Source organism: Buceros rhinoceros, unplaced genomic scaffold (assembly GCF_000710305.1).
Source record: "Buceros rhinoceros silvestris isolate BGI_N320 unplaced genomic scaffold, ASM71030v1 scaffold441, whole genome shotgun sequence".
Classification (NCBI taxonomy): Eukaryota; Metazoa; Chordata; class Aves; order Bucerotiformes; family Bucerotidae; genus Buceros; species Buceros rhinoceros.
In genome coordinates this window covers 23,137-44,417 of record NW_010393448.1, presented here as the reverse complement: position 1 = coordinate 44,417, position 21,281 = coordinate 23,137, and the positions used below count along the sequence as shown (strand labels likewise).

General features: G+C 38.5%; 1 protein-coding gene across 1 annotated transcript in view; it reads right to left on the bottom strand.

Annotated features, from left to right (window-relative positions):
- Positions 1–21,281, bottom strand: part of CDH18 (cadherin 18, type 2) — a 120,208-nt gene that overhangs the window by 94,380 nt on the left and 4,547 nt on the right. The window contains exon 3 of the mRNA XM_010144834.1: positions 14,719–14,838. Within this exon, the coding sequence (XP_010143136.1) occupies positions 14,719–14,838 (120 nt within the window). The remainder of the gene's footprint in view (positions 1–14,718; positions 14,839–21,281) is intronic.

Sequence of the window (21,281 nt, the reverse complement as noted above, 5' to 3'; positions counted from 1 at the left end):
TTTTTTTGACATTTACGTTATTTTCACTACAGTGAGCCTGGGAGCCAGAATTGACCGTAAGAGAACACAAAATGTATAATGTCTTTGAATTGCACAGAGTTTAATTAGATTTCCTAAAACTGGCTTGTATTATCTCTAAGTCACTGAAGTAGACCATCACTGGGTGATGAAAAAGTAGCAATGCCATCATATTATATTCTGGATTGCACTATGGTCTACTATGGTTCACTAAGCCACTCTCTCAGAATGGTAACAAAATTATATATCTATTGCCGTGCTTGTGAAATTGAATCTATACGAAACTGATTCGGAGTGGAAGATCAGAAGTACTTCCGATGAAAACAGATGACATTACAACATTACATGGGCACCACAATGCTTGCCACCAGATGGGAGACCCTTTTTGACAAGATATGAGGACTGGTGATCCACAGACAGACTTCCCTGCTGTTTGACATATGTGTGTAACACCATCTATGTTTTAAGAAACTGTCCAGCACAAAGAAATGGTAACACAGAATCATTTAAGTTGGAAAAGATCTTTAAGATCATGAAACATATCTGTTTCTTTCCACTTTGATCAGTCAAAAAGAGAAATGCCAACAAAACAATTTTTGTCTTTCTGTTCACTATGTACCAGGCAGGGTCTGTGCGCAGAGCACACAGGGAGAGAGATGCAGGGAACACCAGTTCAAAGGCTAGCTGTTCCCTTCATGAGTCCCAGCAATGTCCAAGACGGCACAGCTCCTCTCAGCCACAGCTAGCTCCTGAATGCAAGCAGGGGACACAGGCAAGTTAGAATATGCTGGAATGTTCTGTAAATTGAGTAAATGAAGCAAGCCCTGGAGAAGGCACCAGATATAAAGTGAATTGAGCTAACTATGGCATTTGCAGGGACAGGAGCTCCTATATCCTCTTGAACCACAAGCAGCTTGCAGCACAGCCAACATCATGGGCTGGCTTTTAAAAGTACCACAAAGCTGCAAGTAGCGAAGAGAATTCTGGCTGGATATCCTTCCAGGATCTAACTCCTGTAATAAAAAGCCGTATCTTCCTCTACGTGTTTGAGCCAGGGAGTACTTCAATTCATGTGTTCTACAGAAGGAGTAATTTGTCACACAACAAATGATGCAAAATTCTTAACTATAGATAAAAAAAGATAGTAATGCCATGAAAAGGTGAGGTAGATTAAAAAGATCCTAGCACATACCATGAGCTTAAAAGCACTGCTCCTTTTTTCCTTATTACTTCTTATACTCTTCCTGCATGGTACAGCCCTAAAAATTAAACTTTCACTAATAATTTAGGATCTTTTAAGTAAAATAGCTGACTTGAGAGAAAATGTAAAGGACATTTGGTTTTGATTTTTTTATTCTGCTTCTGCTTAGGAATGTGCGTCAGCAGCTACATGAGCCATTTTTAATTTCAAGGCCTTGAAATTCACCCTGAGGATTCCTGTCAGAAAGAAGGGATCTTCAGATTCAAAAGAAGAAAATATTAATACCACAGTAACATTATGGCTGTCATCTGGCAACAGCTCTTAGTTGTATTATTAATCAAAAATTAATCAAGAAGAAAAATATTGCATTAGATTGTGACAAGCAGCCTAATGCCATGCTCAGTGGATGCAGCAGATACCCCACAATTAAGGTTTGTGGCTGTTAAGAGTGTTCCTAAAGTCCTGCCTGGGAATCTATTCAAAGGAGGACAAAATTCCAGCAGTCAGATTAAAACGTGTTCAAATGAAGGATATCTGTGGGTCTTTCACCTGTTGTATCGTTAGCTCATCAAGACAAATACAGTCAATTCCATTTATTTCAGAAGATAGGTGGTAATGGGTATCTGACACATAAGCCAGTGAAAAATTACTATCCCTGGAGGCCACTGCTGTGAAAAACAAGACATTAGTTGGTCCTCGTATCTTTAAAGAACAATGCATCCTGAGAGAAGCACGGGAACAGTAAATATGTATCGCTGTCTCTTCAAGCCATGCCAAAAAGTCACAGCCTAATCCTCTATGTTTAAATTTGCATTTTTTTAAAAAAATTCAGTTTGCATCTGCCCTTCACTGAAAAGAAACATCTCCAGAAATGGATGCTTCAAAAGTTTTTAGAATTATCGCATGTTGATTCTATGTACATTTGCTTAATTTATTTCAGCAATCCAGATTAAAAAAAATCCACCTGCAAGATCTTTATCATGGAAATACTATGAAGGAAAACAGAAGGTTCTACCTGAAGAGAAGTGAACAGAGAGAATTTACAAGAATGATGAAAGTTATGTCAAGAAACAGTATTTTAAAAACAATTACACAAGCCGAATCCAATGGTACTACACATGTACTTCATATTACATTGCATTCACTCTTAGTTTCCCGACTTAACAGGATATTAGCTGAACAAGGACGTGGTATCACATAACAAACAAATCTACATGTTGAATGTGAAGTTAATGTTTTCTGTACTTTAATGTATAACTATGTTAAAATTACTAACAATAGGGTGGTGTAATAGTAATCTGCCACATTCAGAAAAAAATTTATTTTTCCAAATATCTTCTTGTTACCTTCTTTTGTCTTTTGTGACAGTTTACAGCTCAGATCGGCATGACTCGCTGTGGTGGTGGTAAGCAGTGCATAGTATATCACTCATTTTATTATTATTTCCTCACTCTCTCCATGTTGTTCAAGTAAACTCTCCTCATCTTAACACATGTGGCTTGAATTTTGCCTTTTTTTTTTCTCCCCCCTCTCAGAGGGGAAGGGAGGGAGTAAGCAGCTGTGTGGTGCTTAGTTGCCAGCTGGGTTCAAACCATGACAAGAAAAAAAAACCTCGACAAAATCTTATCATAAGGAGAGATTTCTCAGGAAGAAACAGCCCTAGCAACTAGCTAGTAAGTCCCCCATTTTATTTTCATCTTCCATTCAACTAAGGTGAAGTTTAACTCCCATGGTGGTTAGATATATAGCGATATGTTGCATCTTCCGCCCAAACACTTTTAGATGCAATCTATTGATTTAAAATTTATTTCTTGAAAGAACAGGTTGTGAGAGAGCAAAACCTCATTTAATCTACCCTCCTCCCTTAGGACTGCTCTGAGGATAGCTCTATCTGCTTGTGGTATTGCAAGTGCTTTTCTAAATTCCAGGAAGGCATCTACTCTTACACCTTCCCCAATGCTACATAGGGAATTGAATTTTTCCTTACAAGCACCATAAGCATGCTCTCGAAATACTATGTCACAGAAATACTGCAAATTTTATGGATCAGTTAAGGAAAAAGGAAGCGGAACAGCATCTTTAGAATTTTTAATATAGTAATCATATTGTAAAAAACATCAGGCTTTAATCCTGAAATGTATACCAAGAGAAAAACAAGACAAAACTATGTGAAAAGAAGACAAAAGACATCCTTGGGGACCTAAATTAAAGACTGCAGACAGGGCTGCACTCCTGCAATGGGTGGCAAACAGAGCTCCACTACTCCCTGTTCCAGTGTGACAATTTTCAGAAGCTTTATCTAGTTGAAACTTTATCTAATGTTGAAAATATTGCATAAAGTCGTACCATATGGGAATTTGAAAATTTTTTTTTGCCTGGGAGAATGTGAAGAAAAACATCCATCTTACAGACTTTTGTTAACACTTGCACCAGCATCAGGGCACTTCGGGTAGTGGCAGATCCCTGGGGCCAGGTGCCAGGGGCTCCCTAGGTGGCTGATGGCAGGACCTGGTAGCCAGGGCCTGTCCCACCCCCCAGCCAGGAGCAGGGCATCTGGGGGCACCAGGGCAGTCCCAGTCCCAAGCACCGGGCACCTCCCTGGGGACAGGGACCTGGCTCAGAGGGCACAGCAGGGCAGGGCTGTGGACAGCTGGAGATTAGCCTTGCTGCATCACCTCTGGGGCAGGGGTTGACAATGCTAGGGGTCTGACATGAAGTTCTGGGCTGTGGGCAGGGCGGGAGTTGCCTCATGGGGGTGACATAGGGTCCTGGGCCCCAGCCAGGGTGCGGCGGGAAGCTGTTAAAGGACTCTGGACCCTGAAAAGCAGAATGGCAAGTCTATACGGATATTAGGAAAGAACAAATAAAGAGCCTTTTATTTGATAATATATCTGTATGCTTTTGTAATGTAAACATTCCATTTCGAGATAGAGTGGTGAACAAATTCTGATTAATCTGACTCTCAGATAAAAACCCCTAACTGTCATTCACCAATTAAGTCACAGAATACATATGTAAAAAGAAAACAGTACTGAACAGTATCGTCTCCTGGAAGTCTGGTTATAGTCTCCCCTTAAATATCTTAAATTTATAAAATATGCTGGGAAATCATAAATACAGGTAAATTCGCTGGTTATTGTGTTTGATCAGATCCTATTTTCAGTCTTAAAGACCAGACAAAGCCCACTGTCCTGCTTCTGGCTTGATAAAGATGGCAACGGAATGAAAACACAATCTGGGGCAAGCTTCAGAAAAGACAGACACTACCTAAGGGAACCAGAAATCTTATTGTCAGGCTTTCTGTTCCCCATTCACACAGGCAGCGATGGGCTGAAGGCTGCCAAGTTGAATATCAAAGGAAGGACAAATGCTGCCATACAGCTGGTAAAAGTTAAGTTTCCTGGACGGATCACAGGTGTGTTGGTGGTTTCTGGAGGTATATTCTTTTTCCCTTCCTGTTCAGATAAGAACCAAATTATAGAGGTTCCCCAAATAACATTTTTGATGTTGTATTTTAAAACTGGTGCAAAATTGGTTCATCAATAACTTGTGCTTGTTTGGGTTTTTTAAATAGAAGGTCTATAGATATGGAGCTTGTGTTAATTGTATAAAGTTTTTGTTCAGGTTTTGTTCAGAGGTAGCTCAACGGCAGTTGAATCATTTTTGCTGGACAATATTCCTTAAGAAGCATTGTCTTTATACATAATCTTTGGAAAAGCATCATCGATGCACCAGGTTTGCTGTTCTGCATGGTTTATTACAAGACAAGATGTCATGAGCCACATTTATTCAGACTGTATCTTAAAATGTATGCATTGTTCTCAAAGATGAAGACTGGTGGGAAACCAGCTGCATGCATGTTTATTGATCTAATGTAGATTATGCATTAATTCTGAGAGTAGCTATGTTTTTAAATTACAGGATTTGTATGCATTATAAAAATCTCTCTTTATATGCAAATACTAAAGGAAACAGTGTCCTCTGGGAATTCTATATGCTTCATTTTCTCATATATGTCTCAGTCTAACACTACAGGTCTTCTCCCTGCCTCCAGTGTGAATTAAAAGTAATTTCTCAAAATATGAGAGGCAAAAATGTGAGCTTATTATTAAAGCAACAGCATTATTAACACAATATATTTGTAAAAACTCAGAGCAACACAAGAATTTAAGGCATTTAATGTGTCTCCAACCATAAGCAGGCATCTTAGCATTACCAAACTGACAGATAACATAGCTACTGGAAGAGTACCTCAGTATTGCTCCCTCGCATTTTCATTGCCACTGCTAAGTTTCATTGCCACCATTTAACTGCATTTCTGAAATTGTAATCCTAAACACCAACAATACCCATAACAGCTTGTGAAAGGAAAAATTAAATTGGAAAAGGGGAATGTGGATCAAGAAGAGGAGCTGTGTATGAATTAGGGCAGCTCTACAAAGTTCAACCTAATGTTTTGGTTTATATCTTCATTTCAGTCCCTGAGCCAAATATTTTGGGGGGTGGGGGGGAGGGGAGGGTAAGATGAAAGAAGATTCAATTATTCAATGTCCTAGTAGTTTTTTCTTGTAGAACTAGAGATGCCAATAATAAACTATTGTCTAGAAAAAAAGACACCTGCTTGCACAATTAAAGGTGATGAAATCACTGCTTAATTCCACAACGATGAAGACCGATCTGTAAAAGTGTTGCTAAAATGTGGTCTGCAGAAACTTTAAAGAGTCTAGTGCATTAATCTTCTGAGTCAGTGTCCTGGCTCTTATCCCAGTTCAGCTAAAAATTATAGTAATGTGTCTGTGGCTTTAAGACGGTATCTTATTCATTACCTTTCCCTGAAGTTAAACACTTTCTATTACACACGTGATTTCTACATTTTGTTTGGCTGGAATATTAGCCTTTCCTGTTTAAAAAAAAGAGAACTTATGATTAACAGTTCATATATTTCTTGTGAAAAGTTTAAAGACACAGAGAGAAACATCTTTTCATAGAAGTAATTCCATTTGGGGAAAATGGGCATTTTATGGACACTCGAGTTGTAATTCTTTTCTCACAGCAAGATCTTTAACTTTTGTAGTAGACACAGTGCAGTGTTTTAGACCTTCAGAGAACAGCAGGCTCTTTACATCTGAAAATATGTGAATGTCTAGAAGTATGGAAAAGCAAGCTTAATAAACAGTAATACTAGGAACATTTTTCAATTCCCTATAGAAGGTAAAAGCAAACCCTGGCAAGGGTGAGCAGATAGCAATTTTACACCTAAGAGAAAGACTGTAAAGTATGTGGCAACAGAACTCAAACTATATGATCATGTATGTTTCATTGCTTTTGCATCAGGACTGGTGCTTCACTAGCATACTGGTCTTGGCTGGGATAAAGCTAATTTTCTTCATAGCAGCTGCTATGTACTGTGTTTTGGGTTTGTGACCAAAACAGTGTGGATAACACAGGGATGTTTTACCCTTGCTAAGCAGTGCTTACACAGCATCAAGATCTTTTCTTCTGCTCACACTACCCTGCCAGCAAGAAGGCTGGGAGGGTGCACAAGAAGTTGCGAGGGGACACAGCTGGGACTGCTGACTCCAACTGACCAAAGGGATAATCCAGAGCATATGAGCTCATGCTCAGCAAAAAAGCTGGGGGAAAAAGAAGGAAGGGGGGATGTTTGGAGTTAATGACATTATCTTCCTAAGCAGCTGTTACACATGATGGAGCCCTGCTTTACCTGGAGATGGCTGAACACCTGCCAGCCAATAGGAAGTAGTGAATGGATTTGTTGTTTTGCTTTTCTTGCAAACACAGCTTTTTCTTTCCCTGTTAAACTGCCTTTACCTCAACTCATGGTTTTTCTCACTTTTATCCCTCCCATTCTCACCCCCATCCTATTGTGTGGGGCTTAATTGCCTACTGGGGTTAGCCCGCAACAACCATTATGTTGTCTGTGCATTAACAGATGAAAGGGTTGTATTGTTTTTGGTTTTTTTTTTAAAGAAGAGTGTCTACCAACAAAAGGAATGAGGTTTCCACATTGCAGTAGTCCTGGTTAGGAAGCCAAGACAATAACATGATCTTGGAATTTGCCAGTTGCCAATTACTGGTTACAGAAGCATGTGCCTTTTTTTTTTAATATTTTGAGGATAACTTGTGGCTGCACAGCACAGATTGTCCATAGCAGTTGTTTACAACACCAGATGACGAAAGAATAAGAAACACAGAAACAAACAAGAGCAGAACAAACAAGGAATAGTTTTTCCCTATTTCTGAAATCAATCTCTAATACTCACTGTCTATCTAATACGAGAGGAAAAACAAAGTTAGAACATCACACAATCTTTTTGCCCTCATTTTTCTGACTCCTATGCTTGTCCTTTTTAACTATATGATTGATGCTGGAGGAGATAGTGGTGGTAGGTAACCAGCAAAGAAAATACAGAGCCAGAACACAGGTCCTGATGAGTGATCAATCTACCTTGTGCTCCTCCTCCATCAGGTAGACCACAAAATCTACTGGAGGTGTATGGTGAAAATTGCATCAGGGTACACAGGCAAGAGGATGGCCCAGCAAAAACCAGTCAGTATAAGAAACCCTGAACTAGGCTGTACAGACCTTTCCTCTGAAGCAGCGCTGCTGCTGCTGCTTTGCTTTGGTATTAGCCTTATCACACAGTTGTAGCACATCATTTTGCCCCTTCTCTTTGCATACTTTTGATTAGCAAGGACCCTTCTATGCAGTTTCCATCCTAGTGGCAAACAAGGTTTAAACAACTAGGTTTCAGTTGCACCAATGCCCTCATAAAATCTTCAACTGTACCCAAACAGAACCCTTAGAAAACTAAAAGAAACAGTGGATTGTTCAGCTGCTAATATCTCCCTGCCTGTCCCTCTGATGGCATGAGCTATCTGTTGAACAACTCTAGGAGAAAGTGTAATAGTATATCAAAATTTTGAATACAAGTAAACTGTGAGAACTGAGTCCATTGTTCAGAGTTTATCTCAAAAGTGTGAAAACTGTAGGTGTAGAAAATCCAATATTTACTTAAAACTGAAAGCAAAGGACATTGCAATATTTATATTAGTCTTAGCAGAGAGCCAGCAGATGACACTCTCAAACAAGTGTTCATGACAGTATTTTTAGATGGAGCACATATTACTGTTCCTTCAGGAACGGAGGAGTGCATTGTACAGTACCTGACAGAATTCTAAGAACAAGGTAAAACTCTTGCAAATTTTGAGTTCGAACTTCAAGTGATTCTCTTGACAACAAACTGTAGACTTTGGCGATGATCTACACTACAGATGTAATTTCTGTTGCAATATTTCAGAAAAAAAAAAACCTGAATATGGAATACAGTTCTTACAAATTCAAGATATAATTACAGTACCCATGCAGGAAATAAATTTAATTCTACACACCGTTAGCAAGATTTATACTAATAAAAATAACTCAACTTTCAGGCTGATCCTTCTCTGTGACCTCATCTTGATACTAAGTAGAAATCATCCACATATAATTAAGTTGGAGATTTTACTGTTAGCTATAAATGACTGGTCTGCAATGCAAGTGCAAGAGAGATTTTGAAGGTTCACCATAGATATTTCCTTACATAACTCAAACAGAATATGTCAGTAGCAGAATTTTATGATTAATGTTACCGCCCTTACTATTTTTCTAAATGTAATTATTGAATAATAATAGCTTAAGAAGAGCCTATGTGTAAAAACTGTGATAGAGAAGGTAAAGTTTACTTTAAGACCAGTACAGGAACCTGGACATTAGCTGTGGTGCCTTAGTTGTGGAGTTAGGGATATATCATAAATTATCCCTTCAGAGTAGAAGCATTCAATTTGTCTAAGGTACTTCTATAGCCTTGTAAGGTCATTAAAATGATATAGGAGCCTCTCAGCATGAAGCAAAGAGATAGATAAACACAGGACTACCCAGTTTCAATTAGCACTCTAATATGAATCAACCTGCACATCAGCAGGGGATCATTAACCACAGTTAACCACTTGCTTATTATGTCACTAAGCAAGATATTCCAACTAAAAGTAGTAAGAATTCTTAATATATAAAATAAGGATGCTGATTCAAGTAAGTGGCAGAATTTGATTTTTGAAATTATTTTGCTAACTAGTATGATCACCTGAATATGGCAGACACAGTGTCATGAAATACCTTCTCATTACTGCAATTAGCACAGTAGATTCTTATCTGGGACGCCACAACAAACTGTGCTACTAAAGCGTGCAAAGGGTGCCCTTCCTTTTTTTTACTGGAAAGTCTAGGCAATTCCTCTTTATGCCAACTTAAGTTATTTTCTCTAAAATAAGGAAATGAGGTAGATCTTAATCCATTACATTGATAATTATATTACCTCAGTATTAAAATAACTTCATTTAAATAGATTCTATTAATTAATAAATTTTAATTTTAAGCATTAGTATTTATGTAGCAATATCAAATCGGTGAACAACTTGATAAACAATCGATATTCTTCTTTTGTTTTGCAGAGGAATCACATGCAACTTTAAAATTACACTCCACATATTATAATGACACAAAATCTGCTATTCCCATACGAACTATGGCCAAGAACTTCTAGAAAAGGATAAGAATAATAGTTACAGATGAGAACAAAAGTCTTGAACTTCTGGGATTGCTCATTTGTTGTTTATGAGGCACATCTCTATATTTGGAAGCATCTATTCAGACACTATGTTTATTACTTGCACTGTGCTCTCAGTCAGGAGCCAAACTAGATAATAGGTCATTTCTTACAGGAATGCTTGAAGCCATTGTTCATATTATTGTGAAGACAGAAAGCAGAAGGAGGTTGACACTCTGCTAACACTTCATAATTAGTCTGTACTAATTTGCCGTGATGTTCTTTCATAAACAGGCATAATAATTTCTTTACACTTTAGTATCTTCAAGTAAAAAAAAAAAAAACCAAACCCAAAAACCCAAGCTGATACATGATTGAAATCTTAGTACTGTTACTGTAACAGCAGATCATTACAAATATAACTAAATACAAATATTTAATTTTTTTCACTGTCATTCAATTCAATAGTAATTGTCCTTCTTTCCCACCCCACCAATATCCACATTTCAATTCAAAACTTCAGTGAATGAAGGTTTTATCTCTTATTTCCTCACAGTTACAACCAGAACTGCTGATTTGAAAGGACAAGTGCCCCATGGATTAATTCACACTGTATGTTCTGCTCAGAAACATTGACGCATATGGGAAGACCTGTATGTAGCTAACATCCTCCATATACGGGTTCATTACACAAGCAGTAGAATTGGACTACTGTTTCATGTTTATTCCCAAAGCAGGTGGCAACTGAAAGTTGGGCTGCTATAGCTGCTAGAAAAAACACACAGTCTAATTTGAGGTTTCCTCAGAAAGAAAAAAAAAAAAAAAAAAAAAGAGAGAGAGATTCCAAGCTTGGGTTACCAGTCAAACATTGACTGTTGCTGTTTGATGAGCCACACTTGACATAAAGACAGAACAAACAGGGACAGAGCGTACGTTAGGCTCATGGATCAAAAGACCTCATGGCTTGAGAAAGGTGGGGTATTAAATTTGTAGCTCAGACTTCCAGGAAAGGCTTTCATGCATGTTTGGGTATTTCAAAAGATGTTCAGAGTTCTGCAGCGGGGTGAGGGAACACCAAACAATATTGAAATACTAAGTATATTAAAAAAATATTTGCTCTACTTTTCCCTACTAACTTTTTATTCTATTGTATTTTATAGTGAGGTTAATGGTACTCTAAAAGGGTGAGTCACGTTTTCTGGGGTTCCCTGAATATTTTGATTGAAAAAAATGCTAGAATCCTATACACATAATCTTTGCAAATATACCTAGGATCTAGATATTGACTTCTCTCTCTTTCATCCGCATTATTAATACATACTTAGGTATAAACATTCAGCAGAATATTTTGCTGCAGCTGAGGAGGAAACTGAACAGTTACCAGCACATGCTGTCACAGCTAATTACTAATTATATAGTTAATTACTAACAGTAATTAATAAACACAAATACAAAATGCTTCCTAGAAAGCCATCGAATTCAAAGGATTTTGAAAATCTTACACTTTATGTAATGTATGGACAGTAGTTCTGACATTCACAGTCACCACAACATCGTTGCAGCAAATTTCTACACACAGAGTTTAATCCTGGACACACTCACACATCCCCTTTCACCCCATCACACTACAGAACCTCAGTAATGGGCCTTACAGACTAAGCACATCCAGTAATTGGCCCTGGAGTCCATGGGCTGCCAGTGCCCAGTGACACCTCCACATAATACATTACGGGCCCCCAGCAGCTGGCTTCAGCACCCAGACTATCCAGGAGCTGGCTCCTGGGTCTTCCTTTGACTCATGCGCAGAGACACACAGATGCAAACAGGCCTCTTAGTCAAACCACTGACCATATTGTTGATCCAGATTGGTCTGGACTTCTTAGCACCTCCAACAGCTGTCTTGTGAGCTCTCTAGTCTCTCCAGTATCTGGCCCAGACTTTTGGCCACATGGATATCTGGCACCCAAATCACTCATCTGACCTGCTGGCTACTCTAGATTGAGAGTCTGCAGTGATCCCACACTGACATATGCACCCATGCACACACTCTGCACTCTCTAGTTTGCTGGCATCACAGACACATAAGCCCCTCTGACCAAAGATCTATCTACAGCTGCTGGCACTTAAATCTCCACATATATGTGCATACAGATAGACAGCCTCTTTACTCAGGAAAATAGAAATTGAACATAGTAAGATACAGGACAGACCGTGCTGATCAAGCACAGGGCATGACCAAGTGCTGAGCAAGAGCCTTTCTACATGACTGGCCCCTCTTATCCCCTCTTCCCTCTACTTCTTCCCTGCCTACAGTCCTTCCTCTAAATACCCCAGGAGAAAGTCTAGCATAACACCTCATGAGAGGTTTCAGCCCTAGCCCATGGGGCTGAGGCACTCCTAGGACAGCCCTAGGAGTCTCTAATTAGGGTGGACAAGGTTACTTTCCCAGCGTTGCACCTCTGCCCTCTTTTGGGTGGCTAGAGATGAGCCTTTTATCAGATAAGATAACAAAGGTGTTCTGCTAAGAACACAGCTTTTTTTACTTCAAAGTTTGCCATTTGGGGGTGGCCCACTATTATATTTAGATGTATGAGTTCTAAAATTCTATTTAAACTATTCTAAACTAAAGTCCTAAAAATCCATAACTTTAAAGTCTTCAGGTAGTGAGTTTAAAACCAAGTTTAGGCAGCGTTAAGCTAGAAGCAAAAGACTTCTTAACACGACTGTTCACACTAGAGCTATGAATAGCTTAATGTTCACATCTGATAGCTCCAAGAAGCTCTATAGATAGCTATAGATCCTTAGGCTTCACAAACAATACATTCAGTCATGAATGTTGGGACCATTCTCTTTTTCTGTGTTCTGGCCATTCTTTCTTATAAAGGAAGTTTGTGCATGTCAGTGTAAATTCAGTAAACTTCTAGATAAAATAAAAAGAAGATGAAATTGAACAATTGAAGCCTTAGGAATATTAGATCACGGAAATGCTTGAAAATTCAGAAGAGGGATGTATTTAGAAAATCAGTCTTACAACACAGAAATTAACAGTGAAATTTCATAGTGAAAGATACTTTCCCATCATTTCCAATATTCTACTTCCTCTCATCATAGCATGCCAAATTAAATTAACTGCTATTCTGCAATTATAAAAAGAAAACTCATCAACTAAAAAAAAAAACCTCCTTTTTTTTCCTGTTTCACTGTCTACTTACCTCATAAGGTATTTATTCTTTTGCCATTTTAATAAACTAAGCTATCAGAATATTCTTCATATTCTATACACATATTAAAACCAGCTTAGGTTCATAAAGTGTTATTAAATCCCTGCCAAAGCCTAGAGTTTAGGGAGTGTAAATACACTCCCATCTGCTTTCTTTATAACACAAACAGTGACATAACAATATTATATTTTTTCTTGTGACACAGATCTGATACTGAGAACACCCATTACGATTCTTCACTGACTACAAGTTCTGCACCATTATAAAAATAAAAAACATAGGCCATCGTCTCAGAACACCTAAACAGAAGTAGAAATGTAGAGCAGGGTTGTATCTCTAAGTAAAACAAGGGCAGAGAGAGTTTTAGCACAGTACCACTGATTTTCTGTACCTCTTGGTTGTTCACATATACTCCAGAGCGGTTTTAGCCTCTGTCAGCCTGTACTCACACGTTGCTGGGTATGTGCCAGCAGTCGTTCCAGAAACACAGTATGTGTGAACTGGCCTGCATAAGGTTTGCCTCCCAGCACCTTATATAGCCCTCCAATGGAATCCTGTCAGGCTTGACACTCTTAGGCCTTTCTAATGTGAGCTCACGGATTTATAGAATAATTCAGGTTGAGAGAGACCTGTGGGGGTCATAGAGTCCAGCTTCTTACTCAAAGCAGACCTAAGCTGAGACGGCACAGATAGACTTCTCTGGTAATGAAGCAGGTGTATTCCTCCAAGTTCCACAGAGAATAATGTACTCAAACAAAGACAATTAAACATAAAAACATTACAATGAAAACTATTTACACTGTACTTATTCCACTTCAGCACATTTTAAAAATCATTATTCTTCCCTACAGTGAAGTGTAGGGTTCACTATATTTCATTCTTTCTCCTCAGTGTCAAAGCTTTGATATAGATAGGGAAAAACAGTTACAAAATTCAGACAAAAAACGTACCTTCTGAAATGATATTTCCTTATTACAAAGGACACTAAAAATAAATCATCTTATTAATATTTAAGATTATGCTTTTTAGAAAATCCCAAAATATAACCACCCCAAAAGACATTTTTTTCTCTCTTTAAAGAAACCAGTTTGGATTTATTATATGTAACTTACATTTTGTGGAAAAAAGGAGAGAGCAATGCATAGATTAGATTTTAAGCATAAATATTTCAGGTCATTCTACTTCTTGAATCACAGAATAAAGTTTAAGTGAAATGCCAATATTGCAATTTTATTAATACAAGAATGATATTAATTTATTACAGTGTATGTGTTGAAGCACACATTCAAAAATCCTTCCAAGCCTGTCCTTCAGGCAAAACAGAACATTTAAAATCATGAACCATCACACTCACTTGAGTCACTTCCTAAATAGAAGCCTGAAAAGATTATAAAGTTCCATTCCAGACTGGCTCAATGGCTCACATCGCAGCATGATGGAGAATTAATTCTGTACCCAGCAGGCTTATTTTAGTACTCAAGAAAACATAGCAACTCCTAAATTTTGTAGTATTAAAACAAGAAGTAAGACATAATAGGAATACAAAACCAAAAAACAACGAAACAACAAAACACCCACCTGTGTTTTGTACATTGGATTACATTTCACATTTACCAGACTTAGATAACTGGAACGTATTTACTAAATCACACTGACTAAAATATATAATACCCACCTGTTTTAGGGTCAACAGAGAAATATGGCTGTCCCTGAAGAATACTGTACACTACCCTGGCACTATTTCCATATGTAGGGTCATCTGCATCTGTGGCTGTCACCTGTAAAACAGATGTACCTGTATATGAAAGAAAATAAAAGTTAATTGTAATAGTAATATATTAATAGTAACTGTAATTTTCTGAGAAATATAAGTATTTTCAGATGCATTTTTGAACCCCCTGCAATGCTCACATTCTGCAATTGAGATATTAATAACATTTCTCTATACGTTATTATCCTATTGTATTTTTAAAGAAATGTACGCTCATTTGAAAAAATGGTTTTCTCTTTCTCACTACATATTTAAATATGTATATGTAACTTCATTACACATCTATAAACATAAATAACTACATAGCACGCATATTTATGCATGTTCCCACATATAGACCACAAACATGAATAGTGCTTGGACTTCTGAACAACCCAGGATTATCTGACCTGAACAGGTTGGAGAGTTGGGTGGAGGGGAACCTAATAAAGTTCAGCAAAAGCAAGTGTAGGGTATTGCACCTGGGGAGGAATAACCCCATGCACCAGTACAGGTTAGCAGTTGACCCATTGGAAAGCAGCTCTGTGGAGAAGGATCTGGGAGTCCTGGTGGACAAGTTAACCATGAGGCAGCACTGTGCTTTCATGGCCAAGGAGGCCAGTGGTATCCTGGGATGCATTAGGAAGTGTGGCCAGCAGGTCAAGGGAGATTCTCCTCCATCTCTACTCTGTCCTAGTGCTGCAATGCTCACATTCTGCAATTGAGATATTAATAACATTTCTCTATACGTTATTATCCTATTGTATTTTTAAAGAAATGTACGCTCATTTGAAAAAATGGTTTTCTCTTTCTCACTACATATTTAAATATGTATATGTAACTTCATTACACATCTATAAACATAAATAACTACATAGCACGCATATTTATGCATGTTCCCACATATAGACCACAAACATGAATAGTGCTTGGACTTCTGAACAACCCAGGATTATCTGACCTGAACAGGTTGGAGAGTTGGGTGGAGGGGAACCTAATAAAGTTCAGCAAAAGCAAGTGTAGGGTATTGCACCTGGGGAGGAATAACCCCATGCACCAGTACAGGTTAGCAGTTGACCCATTGGAAAGCAGCTCTGTGGAGAAGGATCTGGGAGTCCTGGTGGACAAGTTAACCATGAGGCAGCACTGTGCTTTCATGGCCAAGGAGGCCAGTGGTATCCTGGGATGCATTAGGAAGTGTGGCCAGCAGGTCAAGGGAGATTCTCCTCCATCTCTACTCTGTCCTAGTGAGGCCACATCTGGAGTACTGTGTCCACTTCTAGGCTCCCTGGTTCAAGAGAGAGGTGAACTACTGGAGAGAGACCAACAGAAGGCTACAAAGATGATGAGCGGACTGGAGCATCTCTCTTACAAGGAAAGGCTAAGAGACATGGGTCTGTTTAGCCTGGAGAAGAGAAGTATGAGAGGGGATCTTACCAATGCTTATCGGTATCTAAAGGACAGATATACAGAGCACGGAGTCAGTCTCTTTTCAGTGGTGCCCAGTGACAGGACAAGGGGCAATGGGCACAAACTAGAACACAGGAAGGCCCATCTGAATATACGGAAGAACTTCTTTACTTTGAAGGAGACAGAGCACTGGAACAGACTGCCCAGAGCAGTTGTGGAGTCTTGTTCTCCAGGGACTTTCAAAACCCACCTGGACACATTTCTGTGCAACCTGCTCTAGGAGAATCTGCTCTAGCACGGGAGTTGGGCTAGATGATCCCCTGAGGTTACTTTCAACCTCTAACATTCTATGATTCTGTGATCTTCATCCATATTTATGTTGAATTGCCTATTTAAAATAATTTGCATAAATACCCCCAAATCAATAAAAGATACTAACGGAATTTAAAAATCTAGCTATCTATCTAGAGGAAGGTGTGAAAGATCTGAAAATGAAATAACTACTAGAACCATGCTGGAATTAGAATGATAGATCCATACCAGAAAATTAAGGTGTTCAAAAGACAAATATTTGTATGCTGTTAATAAATACCATTAGAAAAATAAAACCACTTCTAGCATGTCACTAAGTAGAACAACTTATGAGTAACATTTTGTCAAAAATAAAATGCGTAGGTACTGTACAGATAGAATAGAAACAAGTGATTTACATTTTACTGCATTTTTCCAGGCATTTAATGATGATTTTTTAAATATTTTTGCTATCATTGCCCAACACTTCACATAAGAAATCAGTAAATGAATGACTGGCAAGTTAATAAAGGTTCAGTCTTCGTCCCACTTGTTTATGCTTCTACCAACACTGCTTTCTACAGACTCCTTCGGCCCGGTATTAAAATACAGAAAAAATAACAACGGAACAGGCTGCTCTCATGTAATTCTACATCTGAAAGTGACTTCTTAGTTAAATTAACCACTGAGGCATCACCTCCACTCTGGGGTATTCAATTTCACATCTTGGTTGTGAGAAGTACGCTTTTGAATTTAATCCCTTGATCTCTTCCACTTGCTGTACTTTGATTTGCCTCATGGAACAGTTTCAGAGCACGCTAACGACTCTTTTGGATGAAACTAAACCAGGAGATGTGCTTTAGCAGCACATTGGCTTTATTCTGACCGCTAGTAGGCATTTAGTCTCAGGGACTAGACAAGAGCTAGTCTGAAATAAGACTTCCCAAATCATATGGTGTGCACACTGGATGCTCAGTTCTAATTTAACTTCATAGATCAGTTCGTATCACACAGAACTCTTTGTTAATGTGCACACCCTTAGTGTACACTGTGAATAGAAATACCCGAAATAATGGAGTACCACTCCGAGTACAGCAAATCAAGCATGCAAATTTTTGCAGATTAGCATTCTTCACTGTTTGAGAAAATATTCATTTATTTGTGTCACACCAACTTGGACACCAAAAGCTCTTTCTGTATCTCTACTGGAAATTTAGTAAAAGGTACAGCAAACCTTTCTGCATATTTAAACACAGTGTTTCGTGGTCTCTTAATAGCCCAAAGGCATACAGTCTTATAGATAAATGTATTCACACAGCAGATATAAGGATACCTTGATGAATTTGAAGTTTAATATTGTATTAAAATCAAGCTGGAACTAGAAGTCTGTTCACAGTTATTCAGGAGTTAATGGTATAACTAAATTACTGGGTTTATGTGTCAAGGTAAACAAATACGAATTGAAGTTAGTGTAACTGTCTAAATATTCTGAGAGTCTATTCGGTCATATTTATTTGCTATCTAAACTTAAAATAAGAGTTCCTGCAAATGACATCAGGTCACTTCAAAGAACAGAAAATGCATTTCCCCCCCTATTCTATAGCTTATCTAAATAGTATCATCATCATCATCATGGCTTGGCTTCGTGAACGAAGATCTGGGAAGGGCTTTTCCCACGCTCGCTGCAAGCGATGAGTGCACCCTTCGGGGCTGCGCGGTGGATTTTTTAGGTGAGGCTCTGTGTGCGCAGAACTGGCTCCACCCTTTACACCTGAGGTTCATCTGCCAGGGCCTAGCAAGCTTGGATGGTGACAGCGAAGTCCTCGGGTCGTAGGTTTGGTTAGAGTATCCTTCTCATAGATGATGGATGCCTTACAAGGCTAAAGGAGCTCCATGTGCCCGGGTTTGGAGTCAGAGTTGTCCTTCTCCTAGGATGGCTGCCCGAAGGCCAGTGAGCCCATCCTGCCCGTGGACACACTTTGTCTGACCCTTCAGTTGAGACCTGTCTGGCTTGGGAGACCCCACCGGAGGCACATGGCACCACCAGCACAGCTCTCAACCTCACAAGGGCACGCAAGCTCCTTCCCCACGGCAAGGGGGTGCCCGTGAAAGAGTCGCTGCTCTACCTCCAGACATCACAGACCCGGGCATGGGGCGGCTGGGGCCTGCCAAGAACGGGAGTCCTGGAGGGGAAGTACAATTACATGTTTTTGTAGACCAGTCTGGCAGTAATTTCTAACTTGAGGAAGAAAAGCTGTGACCTTTCTGTCTTCTAGTTAAGCTTGTTGTATTCAAGCACAAAGGCCTGTCCACACTAATTTGTTGTTCATGGCTTCATGATTTTATGTTGGAATCTTGTGGAACCGTTACAGATTAATAGGTTACTGATACAGAATGATTTTTTTTTTTTTAGTTGCATGCAATAAAAGCATAGCCATCCAATAGGTACAGTCAGCAAACTTACCAGAGTTTGCTACTCAGAATGCTGGCCAACTCCTGTACCTTTTTATCTCTAGATTTTCCGGCTCCCAGGAACACAGTTACCAACAGTTGCCTGTGTGTCTAACAGTTTGAGTTGCCATTTGCACTACTCCCCAGAGTTCTAGAAAATCAAGGCAGGTTTGGAATGGGTGAGCAGATTTTGGCTATTTCAGAAGAAGAAAATACTGAGATTTTGTAGTTCTTTCATTCTTCAGAGACTTTCTTGTCTCCTCTCCTTATTTTAAATGGTAGGGGATAGAATCCGAGTGCTTGTATTGCTCATTGATGTGGGACAAAGAAAAAGGGATAGTGAAAAGCAGTATCTCACGCAGGTAGCTGACGAATCATTTTAGTGTGAATGCAACGCTATTATACCTTAAAATCTGCCACAGTGATTTTCTAATACATCCCTATCTAGCTCCTAAGAAACAGCTGATAACAGTAATTTGGTATTGAATAGAGGCAAAGTGTTCTCTTTCTATCTAAAAGAACACTTAGAATCACAAGTTTTAACTCAACCCCCTACCCCACCTCTCAAACCCTCATTCAGCGCAAAGTAGCTCATCAGATGCTTAACTTTTTCACTGTATTACATAAGCACACTCAGCATCTTATAAAATATACTCATACCGGCCTTTTGCCTAACTAGTGCCTGATTTGCTGAGCACAGAGGAAAGGCAGCTTGTGAAAGCTGTGCGTTGGAATGCTTTGTAGTGAGTACCTTCACCTTCCAATTACTCCTTTCAGAGTTAGCAGCATTCAGCTCATCAACATGGCAAACAAATCACAATTCCAAATTTATTTATACCATTCAGATGAAGCAGCAGTTTCTGCTGTTTAGCTATGCATTATGAAGGTATCAGATAGAAAAGTACAAAGTACAGCTGCCTTCCTATTTTTAATACTAACAATCCTTAAGAAAATAATCTAATACAAAAAATAAGGATCTAATTTCCCTGGAGATCTCAGAACAGATACGAACATAGAACCCAGAGGCATACCTTCCATACCTTCTTCACTAACCTACTGTGAAAGTGCCTGTCAAGAACATCTCAAAATTTTGCTATGAAAGCATTTTGACACTCAGCTAGGCAATAAAAATGACTTTTTTTCCCAAAGTAGAGGCTCTGCTTATTCAGAGTACAACTACCATTACACATGATTTCCCACTACAGTTTAGAAATTACATATTGGGAATTCTGTTTTCTTAGCTAAAGCTTTATTCAGAGCTGTAAAATATGTCTGCATGCTCTGGACACCACATTGTGAGCTTTGCTTTTTTTCTGTTATCAAAAAGAAGGATCATTTCATTTGGGAAACCAAACTGAACTTTTATTTCAAAACCTCTTCTTTTGTTTTTCTTTTTTAAAAAAATATGTTTACAATAAAAATTTTGTGAAATTATATATCAAAGGAAAGCTGAAGGGAAATACTTCAACGTCTCTCTAAAGACACATTTTTGATGTTTAGTAAGGCAGTTCAATGAAACATGTCTGTTGAGAATGCAAATCTGTATGCATGCATAGTTTGCTGCACTGTTAGTCTCAAATGGATCAATATTTAACAAAAAGTAAAAGAAGTGAAAAAGGGTGAAATTTAATTAACACAGGGATTTCCTTCCTAACTAAACTAATTCTTAAAATTGAAACTTGTTAGTTTCTAACAAGTCAACACAATGTTATAGCTTCATTCTAAATTAGAAAATAGTGATGTCACCAGGGAATCAATGCTTCAGGTCCATTAATGATACCACTGATCCAAATCCTCATTGTAGAAAATCTCAATGTTATTTCTTGCCAGCAGACGTGGACTGCTTTTACTGATTGAAAAATGTTTTTCTTTCCTTTTACACTTAGATAATGATGACTCTTCCATTAACTTTAAAACACAGTATAGCTATAGCTCTCAATGAAAATGAGGGTTTTTTACATTGCAGAAGAAATAATTTCTTTTACCAAGGAAAGGTTGTAGCAGATGATCCTTGCAGTCCCTTTCAACCTGGAACTCTATGATTTTGAAATTTCAGATATAAACCTTGGTTCTTGAGCCAACTTTCAGGAAAAAAGGTTCAATAAAGGCAAAGAAGTGGTGTTTCCTTTCAGCTCTTTCAGCACAGTACATAAATCATAAATAATATGTTCACTTTGTGGTACTGTGAACACTGTGATCTAACATTTGACAAATAATTTAACAAAACTTACCGGTTCTTTCTTGTCAATGGCCTAAAAAAGAAGAGCCATAAAGGTCCTACAGGTTTCACAAGTAGATCAAGAAAGGTTTAGCTTGTTGGAAAAATACCAGCTAAC